Here is a 12047-nt window from a genome sequence, read left to right as displayed (position 1 = left end):
AGGAGCTTATTTTTGTAGTTGTTGGTTCTGTCTCATCATGACTGAAATGCAACATTATGGTCATGAAAAAACCTCAAGGAAGCTCAAATGTCATAACAGTTCTGGACAAAGAGTGCCACACATACTGTAGTTGTTCCCATGTGAATGATCAAGCACAATAGCTTCCATGCTGTTCCTCCCTTATCAACAACGTTTCGCTGGCTAAGCAACATGACACCTGAACTCACTACCATAATGACAAACACACATATCGAATGCTTATTTCACCACAAAGATTTCTACTTTTACTACAAAGGAGTTTTTTCATACAACCAACACTTCTTTTCTCTTCCATAAACCATGTGGTAGTACTTTTGTTTTTGTTGTGCAAAGAAAGGTTTAAAGGCAGCAGGTTGGTGACAGAATTTATTTAATATAGATCTACAATATTTAGTGAGAGCAGTTCAATGAAAAAATCATATTTTATGATTCTCATTTGTGTCACTCAAAGAGGCTGCAGATTATTCTTCAGACTCTTTTCCCTAAAGTGGATAGAAAAAGAAACAAGAATTAATGAACGAGAGGAAAACAGGACTTGCAGGACTGATGCAGTGAAAATATTTGGTGATGTAGCTTTAAATTGGCCTTTTTAAAATCCAAATTCAATAAAAAAAAAAAGAAAACAGTCACAGCAGCATACTGATGCATACTAAATCCTGAACTGGCAAACGTTAGCTCATGAAATCACTTGTGCTGTTTTCCTCTAAGATTATCAATAACCATTTGAACCATTTGAACCTCAAAAAGTTCAATGTATTACTTACTTTTCCAATTTCACGACTCTTTGCTCTCAGCTTGTTGACCTGGGACTCGGCGATGTCAGCACGCTCCTGAGCCTCCTCCATCTCGTGCTGCACCTTCCTGTACCTGGTCAGGTGAGTGTTGGCCTGCTCCTCCTGTGAGGAAATCCAACAACCATCAAGACTGAGCAAACAGAGATTTTCCTGATTCTAGTAAAGTAAAGTTTTTACTTTCAGACATTTTACAGACATGAATGAGAAGTATTATTCAGTATTTTAGTGTTATTTTCATGCAACTATGAGACTACTGTGATTAAGTTATAACAATTTTCTAACTCACAGCTTCCTCAGCCTGTCTCTTGTAGGCCTTCACTTTCAGCTGCAGCTTGTCCACCAGATCCTGAAGTCTGATGACGTTCTTCTTGTCCTCCTCAGTCTGCAGTAAACATGAGTACATGATTGAAATGTTTCATTTGAAGCTTTGCATCAGACAACTGTACCAATAAACAGAAAAAAGCCCTGCTGACCTGATAGGTGAGCTCCTTCACTCTTCTCTCATATTTACGAACACCTTTGATGGCATCTGCTCCTCGTCTCTGCTCGCTATCAACCTCTGCCTCAAGCTCACGCACCTGAATTAATGAAGAATGTAATCTATTACTGTAAGACATTACCATTTAAAATAAGTTTAGACCAGATTAAGTGATCAAATTCATCTTTACCCTAGCCTCCAGTTTCTGGAGCTGCTTCTTGCCGCCCTTCATGGCCAGATTCTCAGCCTCATCCAGACGGTGCTGCAGGTCCTTCACTGTCACCTCCAGGTTCTTCTTCATCCTCTCCAAATGAGCGCTGGTGTCCTGCTCCTTCTTCAGCTCTTCAGCCATCATGGCAGCCTGAAATTTAGAAAAATATGGTTTAAGCCAACTCCAATCTGATGATTTGACTGCAAGAGCACTGGAAATAGAGTCAAAATTAGTCTTTTATGTACTATGTATGCTTAGTTACAGAGAAAAGCGCCAGGATGACTCACATCAGTGATGGCCTTCTTGGCCTTTTCTTCAGCATTTCTTGCTTCCTGGACAGCATCCTCCACTTCACCTTGGATCTGAACAAGGTCAGTCTCCAACTTCTTCTTGGTGTTGATGAGACTGGTATTCTGTTATTAAAGAAGCAAAAATTAACTTCCATGTGTTGAATTGTAGAGGAGTTTAAATACTTGTGTGTCAGCCTTGGAGCATTACCTGAGAGTGCAGCAGTCCCACACGCTCACTGGCATCAACCAGCTCCTGTTCAGCCACTTTGCGGGCTCTCTCTGTCTGCTCCAGTGCAGCTCTCAGCTCCTCGATCTCAGCCAGCATCAGGTTGTTCCTGCGCTCCACCATGGCAACCTGTTCCTTCATGTCCTCCTGACCTCTAATCGCTTCATCAAGGTGCAGCTGGGCATCCTGATATGTACAACATGGATAAATGTATCAGCAAATAATTTCAGGAAGTTTTTCGAAGCAAGATGCCACAAATCCCTCAGTGGATGTACCTTAAGCTGTCCCTGCACGTTTCTCAGCTGTTTCTGGGCTTCAGCAGCCTGGCGGTTGGCATGGCTCAGCTGAATCTCCATCTCATTGAGGTCTCCCTCCATCTTCTTCTTGACTCTCAAGGCATCATTCCGGCTCCTGACCTCAGCATCCAAAGTGCTCTGCATGGAATCAATCACTCTCTGGCTGTTCCTCTTGATCTGCTCGATCTCCTCGTCCTTCTCTGCAAGCTTTCTGTCGATTTCACTCTTGACCTGGGTGAGTTCAAGCTGAATGCGGAGGATCTTGGATTCCTCATGCTCCAGGGTAGCCTGTGAACAAGTGTGGCCTTTATCAGCTGGAGCTCAGAACTGTTTCTTCATTAAAAATACAGAATCCAAGGCTGAGTCAGAGTGAAGAAAAATAGCATGTGTCCAACACCTTCGTAATTAAGTCGAAACAGGAATACAGATTTTTTTCTTTCTGCAGTATTTTAGATTTTGTATCTGTTCTATCCTATATGTATGCTATATATTTATGGTTTACCTCTGCTTCCTCCAAAGCAGTCTGGATCTCTGTCTTCTCTCCTTCCACTGTCTTCTTTCCCTTCTCAAGCTCATGAATCGTCTTACCAGTCTCACCAATTTGTTCTGTCAGGTCTGAGATCTCCTCTGTTGAAGCAGATTTACACAGTGTGAATTTTAAAATATTCAGCTATATAAAAACAGAAAGGAATAGAGACACTTTAGATGAATTCACATGTTTTTTAGAGTGCAAATCTGTCGGGGAAAACCAAGTTAATTGTCTCACGCTGCAGGTTCTTGTTCTCCCTCTTCAGGGTCTCCAGTTGGTCCAGAGCTTCTTCATATGAATTTTTCAGCTTAAACATCTCAGTGCTGAGGGAACGAGCTTCTTTTTGAGCTGCCTCCAGCTCTGCCTGGCTCTCCTCATACTTCTGCTTCCACTCTGAGAGAACCTGAAAGCATAACAAACAATTGAGTGTTTTTTGTCACCACATGTTACTGGCTGAAATAGTATGTTTATACTAAGATATCTAACCTTGTCAAAGTTCCTTTGCTTCTTGTCGAGGTTAGCAGCCAGAGCATTAGCTCTCTCCACGTCGATCATCAGGTCTTCCACTTCACCCTGCAGTCTCTGTTTGGTCTTTTCCAGAGAGGCACATTTGGCATTCACAGCCTCAATGGACTCCTCTGCATCCTGAAGACGCTGGGCAAGCTTTTTCCTGTTAAAACATACAGCAAACAGGTTTTGTGATGATTTACAGAATTCATGTATTTGGAAACAGTGAGATTTCAGGACTCTTCATTACTTGGCCTCCTCCAGCTCCTCAGTGCGCTGAATAGCATCAGTCTCATATTTGGTTCTCCACTGAGCCACCTCGCTGTTGGCCTTGGACATTGCACGCTGCAGCTCAGCTTTGGCCTCCTGCTCCTCCTCATACTGCTCTCTGAGCAGGTCGCAGTCATGACGAGATGACTGAACAGCATGAGCCAGGGCGTTCTTGGCCTATAATCCGAATGAGCACCCAATTAATATTTGATACCAATCATCTGGTGGCCTTTTTCTCTGTGATTATCCTGCTGATTTCATAGACTTACCTTAACCTCCTCCTCTATGTGCCTCTTCAGCTCCTCAATCTGCTGAGTGAAAGCCTGCTTGCCTCTTGTCAGCTGAGAAACAAGAGCTTCTTTCTCCTCCAGCTGACGGGTACATTCACCTAATCAAAGATATTGATGCACTTATTAGACATTAGAACGAAACTGCGGCAGAAACGTAATAATGCATACAGTGTTCACACTATCAGGCAGGAAAGGTTTTGCTCCTTGGCTGTCATGGTTTACAATGTTGCTACAATACTTCTAGTATTTATCCTCCTACAGGGGACTTTAGTATTGTTACCACTGAGTATATTGGTGTGGCTAAATATTATGCTGCAGATTTAGTTCAGAGTTCAGGAAGCCGTTTTTTTTTGTGCAAAATAATGAACACTGCAAAACATGATATTCTCACCATTCTCAGTTTGAAGTCTTGCTCTCTGTGCACTTATGTCATTTAGCTGACGAATATTTTCATCATTCTTGGTTTTGATCTCACTAAGTTGATCTTCTAATGTCCTGCACATCTTCTCAAGGTTTGCCTGGAAAAAGAAAACATATTAATATCAAAATATCACCACAGATTTTTGCTCTCTGTTTAAATAATGCAGCACTCTCAACCTTTAATTTGGCAACAGACTCCATGTTGCTGCTGAGGTCATCGATCTCCATCTTGTACTCGCTTTTCTCCTTCTCCAGCTTCTGTTTGACTCTTTGGAGGTTATCAATCTGCTCTCCCAGCTCTGCCACACTGTCAGCCTGCTTCTTGCGCAGAGCTGCAGCGGTGGCCTCATGCTGCAGGGTGGACTCTTCGAGATCACGACGAAGCTTCTGAAACTCGGCCTCACGCTTCTTGTTCATCTCAATCTGAGCAGACGTTGCTCCGCCAGCTTCTTCGAGCCTCTCGCTGATCTCCTCAAGTTCCCTGGAGAGATCAGACCTCTGCTTCTCCACCTTGGCTCGAGCAGCCCGCTCAGCCTCAATCTCCTCCTCCAGCTCCTCAATACGAGCCTGGAACACACAAAGTCAAGCTTAAAACCGTTGAAGATACTTGAATGCTCCTAATGCCTTTCACAAACACTTCCATTTATACCTGAAGTTCCTTTATCTTCTTCTGAAGTTGGATTCCAAGAGTCTGCTCATCCTCGATCTTACTCAGGAGCTGGCTTGTCTCAAAGTCCTTCCTGGGGGGGACAAAATCAATTCAGTGTATTACAGTTGGGTTCAAATAGTGCCTTTTCATTAAATATTTTACTGCAAGTACAAACACTGATGGACAGATGTTTTGTTTTTTTGTTTATTCTTACTTCTTTATTTTCTCCTCAGACTGCTGCTTGTCATTCTCTAAGTCCATTATGGTTTCCTGAGCCAGTTTCAAATCTCCTTCAAGCTTTCTTTTCGCTCGCTCGAGATCCATACGAAGTTTCTTTTCTTGCTCCAGAGAACCTTCCAGCTATTGACGAAATAGATTATGTTGCAATTTTATAAATTTTCGGAAAATCTATCTCAATTATCTAATATGTACATATATATATATGGGAAACAAGGCATACGTGTGATCTAAAGCACATCCGGTTGATAACAGTGTCAGTGTTCAGTGTTCACTTTTTTGTGTATTATGTTGTATTTCTGACAAAGTAGCTGCTGAATGGGTGTTTTCTGCCCCCAAGAATTCTGGGACCTCGAGTATGAAACCTCACTTGCTGTCACCAAATCAACCAGGACTGAATCATTAGAATATTTAACTTTTAAATTATTAGCAAGTTTAACTTTTGCTTGTAAATGTAGATTACTCACATCGTCCACTTGCTGCTCCAGCTTGGTCTTGGCCTTCGTCAGAGTGTTGACTTTGTCTTCCTCTGCCTGCAGGTCATCAAGGGTCTGCTGATGGGACTCTTGGAGGGCTTTCTTCTCTTTGGTCAGCTTGGCAATGGTCTCATCTTGAGATGCCATTTCCTCTGTAAGGTTTTTGACCTATAAATGTTTATATAAATAAAACATTGTCATATTTGATCACAGCATATTTCTAATAAGCACAGTTTAATAATTTGAAAAAAGGGACATGAACCTTGTTCTCAGTGGCATGTTTCTCCTTCTCCACTTTGGCCAGGGTGAGCTCCAAATCATCAATGTCTTTCTTCAACTCAGAGCACTCGTCCTCCAGCTTCCTTTTCTTTGCAGTCAGCTCAGCATTCATTTCCTCCTCATCCTCCAGTCTCTCAGCCGTCTCTTTGAGTTTGGCCTCAAGCTGGATTTTTGCTTTAATGAGCCCCTCACACCTTTCCTCTGCATCACTAAGGTTTTCACCTTCCTTAAAGTCGACACAAACAGGTTCAGGTCTTTGAAAATTCAGTAATCTGATGTAGGATACTTAGTAGACATGCACAGGAAGTGCAACAACTTACAGACTGCACTTGCAACAAGAGGTCATTCTTCTCCTGCAGTAGAGAAACCATCTTCTCCTCCAGTTCTTTCTTCTTAGCCAGAGCCTTCGATAGATCTTCTTTGGTCTTTGTGAAGTCCTCTTTCATTGCGGCCATCTCTTTTTCAGTCTCTGCACTCTTCAGCAGAGGCTTAATCTTGAAGTAAAGCTTCATCCATGGCCAGGTTTTGACATTCATGAATGAGCGGATGTTGTACTGGATGGCGTAAACGGCCTCCCTGGAGAAACACAACACGAATTGAGTCAGAAAATCTTTATTATATTAATAAAGTTGACTTTAATAGCATGCTTTAAAATCTTGACATGAATAACAAACAGACACAGTACCTCCTCTCCATCATCTTGACAAACTCTCTCCTCATGAGGAAGCCTCTGCAGAGAGCCTGAGTCATTGTGACCAGTTCAGCCAGTTTCTCATCTCTCATCTCCTCCAGAGTACCCAGCAGACCGGCTTTGAAGAACACCTGAGATTCAATAATTATAAATATTTTTAAGTCATTCATTATTTATGATAGTTCAGCTTTTTATTAATAGCTTTGTCCATGGAAGTGTTTCTTACTCTACCTTTGTGTGGCCAAATTTGTATTGAGTGTGGTCAACATCAATAGAGCCCAAGAGTTTCTCTGAGGCCTTCTTGTTGTCAATGAACTGTCCTTCGGGGATGACACTAGCATTCAATACTTTGTATCTGAAAGTAAAGATTTCATCCAGTTAGACACACCATCTTGAGGTTAATAAAATCATTTCAATGACTGTAAAGATTATATTTCTGCTACCTCTGCTTGAAGTCACCATATTGGATTCTGCTGGGGAAGCCTTTCCTGCAGATCCTGATACCTTCCAGCACACCGTTACACCTCAGCTGGTGGATGACCAGGAAGTTCTCCATCAGACCTATGATATATTTTTAAGTGACATGATGAATAAAATTTTACAAGAAACCACATTCACTTAGACTTGCTTTTTGTCTCTAAAAGGCTTTTCACAATGCATATTCTTAGCCCGGGGCTATCAGCCTGGGGCTAGGAAGCATTGAAGAAGTGTGAGTGCAGTGTGAAAAGCCCTTTAAAACCTTCTCAGCTCAGGGCTATCGCAGCCTACCTGGTGTCTTTGATTCATTGGGAATCAGGCAGCGCACAAAATGAGGATGTGTGCTCCTCAAATTTGTCATCAGCTTGCCCAAATTCTCCTGAAGAATTAAAAGGACATTAAATTAACAAAAGGCACCAAATTAGTGCACAGAAGTACATAAGTCATCCCTCCCTATCTTACCCTGAACAATGCAGACACAGTCTGGAAGGAACCACCCTTCTTCTTGCCACCTTTCTTGCCGCCGCCTTCAGCTGTCAGTGGAACAATAATAAAAATTAAAATATTCAATTCGACACAATTATTAATATGTCATGATGTAGGGACAGGAAACAGCACCTACCTTCTGCTCCTGCATGGGATGCATACAGGAAGGCCAACAGTTTGGTTGAAGACTTCTGGTAGAGCTGAACAACTGAGTCGTTCAGGGGGTCCTTGTTCTTGTCAAGCCATCCAGTGATGTTGTAATCAACAGTACCAGCGTAGTGAACCAGAGAAAAGTGAGCCTCAGCTTTGCCTTTGGCAGGTTTTGGCTTCTCAAAGGACTTATTTTTACCAAGATGCTGGTCATAGAGTTTGTTCTTGAAGGTGACATCTGTAGCCTTAGGGAACATGCACTCCTCTTCAAGGATGGAGAAGATGCCCATTGGCTGTTAACAATAACATAAACAACACAAAATGTTACTCCTGTACTGTCTAACTGTGGTGGGGATAATTATTTTACATCATTGTTAAAAATGCCTCAAAGTAGTACCTTCTCAATGAGCTCAATGCAGGCAGCCAAATCCATACCAAAGTCAATGAACTCCCATTCAATGCCCTCTTTCTTGTACTCTTCTTGCTCCAGGACAAACATGTGGTGGTTGAAAAACTGTTGCAGTTTTTCATTGGTGAAGTTGATGCACAGCTGCTCCAAGCTGTTGTACTGATTTCAAAAAGAGGAAGGTGGAGGGATTGAATATTCAATTGTAACAGGGCAAAGTTACAAGAAATTGCATCACCAAACTTACATCAAAGATTTCAAATCCAGCAATGTCGAGCACACCAATGAAGAACTGTCTCGGCTGCTTCGTGTCCAACATCTCGTTAATTCTGACGACCATCCACAAGAACATTTTCTCATAGACGGACTTGCAGAGAGCCATGACGGAATTGTTGACCTGATTTTTACGATAAGTAGAAAGATGATAAAACATTAATAAGGATGTTGTAAGAATGAACAACAAAATGATTCAAAGTTTTCAGGCTATAGAGTTATGATTCACTGGACTGTGTGTGAACATTTTACCTGAGGCACCGTCTGACCCTTGGTCACAAACTCATTGCCGACTTTGACCCTAGGGTAGCACAGAGCCTTCAGTAGGTCAGCCGAGTTCAAGCCCATGAGGTATGAGATTTTATCAGCAACTGGAAAAAAAGGAAATTAAGATGTCATTTTAAAGAGAATACAAAAGAATTTGATTCATATTTTCACTGGTTTTCACAGTTCTGTTGTCAGTGAACAAAAAAAAGAGTAACAATTGTAACACACCCTCAGTGCCATCAGGCTCAGCCTGCTCTTCACGCTGCTTCTGCTTGAACTTCATGTTTCCATGATGCATCACAGCTCCAGTCAGCTTGTAAATGCTTGCCTTCTCATCAGCAGTGAAGCCCAGGATGTCAATGGCAGTCTGTGAGGAGTTAAAGAAAATAAAATCATAAGCTCACAAGAAACAAGTCAAAACAGTCCTAAATGCATCATTTTACTTACATCAGTGGCGATGAACTCCTCAATGTCATCGATACTCTTGACAGTGATTTCCCCCTGACTGATCATGTGATAGTCGAATGGGTTTGTGGTGATCAGGAGAGCCTCTAAAGAAAGAATACACATGTGGTTCATTGTTGTAAGCAAATATATGGACAATACAGCAGCTAATGAATGACCTTTAAAACTAAAAACAAAGAAAGACTTACCTATCAGCTCAGGTTTGTGGCCTGTCATGAGCTGATAGAAGATGTGGTAGCTCCTCTCAGCAGACAGCTGGAACGTCACTCGAGACTTCTCCAGCAGATCTGTTGATCACACAGTTAGCCACCAGTCAGTCCTGTCTGATGAGCTGAAGGTACAATAAAAGACTAAAGTATCTGCTTTGTCATTTATATCCTTACATGTTTCAATGTCTGCTGAGGCCAGCTTCCCACTTGTTGCAAAATGGATTCTGATGAATTTACCCTATTCAAAAGAAAAATGCGTATTAGAATTATAACTTTGTGCATTCTGAGATTATTTAAAAGGGGTTAATAAACACTTACAAAGCGGGATGAGTTGTCATTCCTCACAGTTTTGGCATTACCATAAGCCTCCAGCAGGGGATTGGCTGCAATGATCTGATCCTCCAGAGACCCCTTCATCAGAAAACAAGAATTAATCATCATACCTGATGGTCCAAGATCACATTCGATATTCAATATCAGCTTTGTTGACACTTTCAACAACACTGTTCATTTACCTGCATTTTTCCAGGAGTTGGCTCAGCTTTCTTGGTTCCTCCAGACACTGCGATTGTCGCAAAGTACTGGATGACACGTTTGGTGTTGACAGTCTTTCCTGCACCGGATTCTCCTCTGTGAGAGTAAAACTCAATTAGCACCAGATTATTTGATAGAAACTATTGTTTAGACTCGTGGTTTAGTGAATACTGTCCAGTCAATAACACTGGACTGTCCGTTGTTCAGTTTATGTTAAAAAATGTAATGTGCCGCCCAACTTCTTCTTTCACATGCAGTTAGAACTCTGGCTCCAAAAAAGTTAGGAAGCTGTGGTTCTCTTCACTTTACATCACTTACGAGTATATATTTATAAAAACAGCAAAGTTCACTATTCTGAACATTAATATTTTGTTTTTGTACAGTATTGAATTGAAAAGAGGTTGCAAATGATTGCATTCTGTTTTTATATACATACCGTCCCAATTTTTCTGACATCTTGGTTGTACATTAAATCAAGGATTATTGTATGTTGAGTGAGCAATTTGTAAATCATGACAAACTTACGTGATAAGGATAGACTGATTCTCACGGTCTGTAAAAGGACAGAAAGATATTTTACATAATTGGTGAGGTTAAAATCTGCTTAGAGGACATTTCGTTGTTAAATGATTGATAAAAAATCTATACCGGTGATGTGGAGTGACAATATCTCATATGTCAAAATTTGGGTTTGTTAGCTTCTACTTGCTTGAGGTTTCACATGATAAATTTGATGAACACTGTAATTATTACTCTCTTCTCAAATGATGTTTCAAAGTTTCAGTGCTTTTCTTATACACACCAGTGAGCATGAACTGGTAGGCGTTATCAGAGATGGAGAAGATGTGGGGTGGGGCCTCAATCCTCTTTTTGCCTCTGTATCCTGCAACAACCACTGAATCATACACTGGGAGCCACTTGTAGGGGTTCACAGTGACGCAGAACAGCCCTGAGTAGGTCTGTGGAGACAGAGAGGATTTTTACCGACATGTCTTGTGTCTGTTGTCATATTTTCATCTTCTGATGTGACTATCAGGCCAAACTCACGTAGATCATCCATGCTGCATAACGCTCTTTGAGGTTATACAGCACAGAGGGCTCACTGAGGTGGGTCATCATGGCCATGTCCTCAATCTTATCATACTTGGGAGGGTTCATGGGGAAGACTTCAGTATCTTTGACAGTGATAGACTGTTACAGGGACAGAAGCAACACAAGAGTTCAGTTTTGACACTAAACTGGTGAGCTGGTCAGTGTTCATTCATATTTGTGTTACAGCCAGAAGTTACGTTTTATAGACCGAATCACCGTAACGTCACAGTGACAGTTACTTCTGGGTAGAAAACAAGACATGCATTTCATGCACTTTTACGTCAACCTTAAAATTAACTGTCTTTGATTAAAACAAATCAACTTCACACTGAGGAGCACAAAGTCTGTCACAGTGACCTATGTCAGTGATGTAAATTATAGATTCATTTAGAATCATTTTTTTTGCTCCACTACCAGCACACTCACCTTTCCACAGAGAGTGTCCACGGTGGCTTTGCCACCCTCTCTCTTAACAAGTTTCCCCTTGAGGTACATCTCTGCTGGCTCGGTCACAAAGTATGCTGTTTTAGCATCAAAGGGAGTGTTCTGAGCTTCAATTCTCTCTCTTTCTGGCTTCCGGAGGTATATGGCCGCCGGGCCAAAACATTCCATCTCTCCATCACCCATCGTGATCCTTTACTGCAAGTAAGTACAGACAGGATAGCATTCATTTATCATTCATCATTATTAGTCATTATTTCTTTTTCATCTTCACTCATGATGGTACTTCACCACTGAACTAAAGTTAAATTCTGTTAATGTGACGAATGTTAGAAAATTGATATATTTTACTTAATGTTTCCAGCAAAATGAGAGAGAAAGGTAAACAAAGATTTACAGTTTGTAACAACAGAGTGACATCACTGTTACACTTTCACTATATGTTCTTTGTGCGATGACTTCTTATTTGCTACTAAATCCTTGTTACTATCAGACACTTTGTTATAAATCATAAACTCCAAAAACATTTATGAGAAGTGACAAATACTTTTTTTTCTATTTGATG

General features: G+C 41.2%; 1 protein-coding gene across 1 annotated transcript; it reads right to left on the bottom strand.

Moving 5' to 3' along the window:
• Positions 1-500: 500 nt before the first annotated feature.
• LOC140997756 (myosin heavy chain, fast skeletal muscle) lies at positions 501-11668 on the bottom strand. Its single transcript, XM_073467757.1, has 39 exons — positions 11468-11668; positions 10997-11140; positions 10752-10908; positions 10475-10502; positions 9931-10045; positions 9734-9826; positions 9590-9653; positions 9395-9493; positions 9189-9292; positions 8970-9108; positions 8727-8845; positions 8449-8598; positions 8193-8363; positions 7782-8088; positions 7622-7686; positions 7451-7538; positions 7126-7243; positions 6914-7037; positions 6677-6813; positions 6312-6567; positions 5975-6217; positions 5704-5880; positions 5214-5359; positions 5000-5090; positions 4528-4917; positions 4322-4448; positions 3910-4028; positions 3621-3817; positions 3350-3533; positions 3101-3266; positions 2837-2961; positions 2314-2622; positions 2021-2224; positions 1810-1935; positions 1502-1672; positions 1307-1411; positions 1120-1215; positions 804-935; positions 501-521 (listed from the first exon to the last, which is right to left on the bottom strand). The coding sequence occupies exons 1-39, from the start codon at positions 11666-11668 to the stop codon at positions 501-503; spliced, it is 5808 nt and encodes a 1935-aa protein (XP_073323858.1).
• Positions 11669-12047: the final 379 nt, after the last annotated feature.

This window comes from Pagrus major, chromosome 6 (assembly GCF_040436345.1).
Source record: "Pagrus major chromosome 6, Pma_NU_1.0".
Lineage (NCBI taxonomy): Eukaryota > Metazoa > Chordata > Actinopteri > Spariformes > Sparidae > Pagrus > Pagrus major.
The sequence above is the reverse complement of the archived record's forward strand: the minus strand, read 5'-3'. Positions and strand labels throughout refer to the sequence as shown.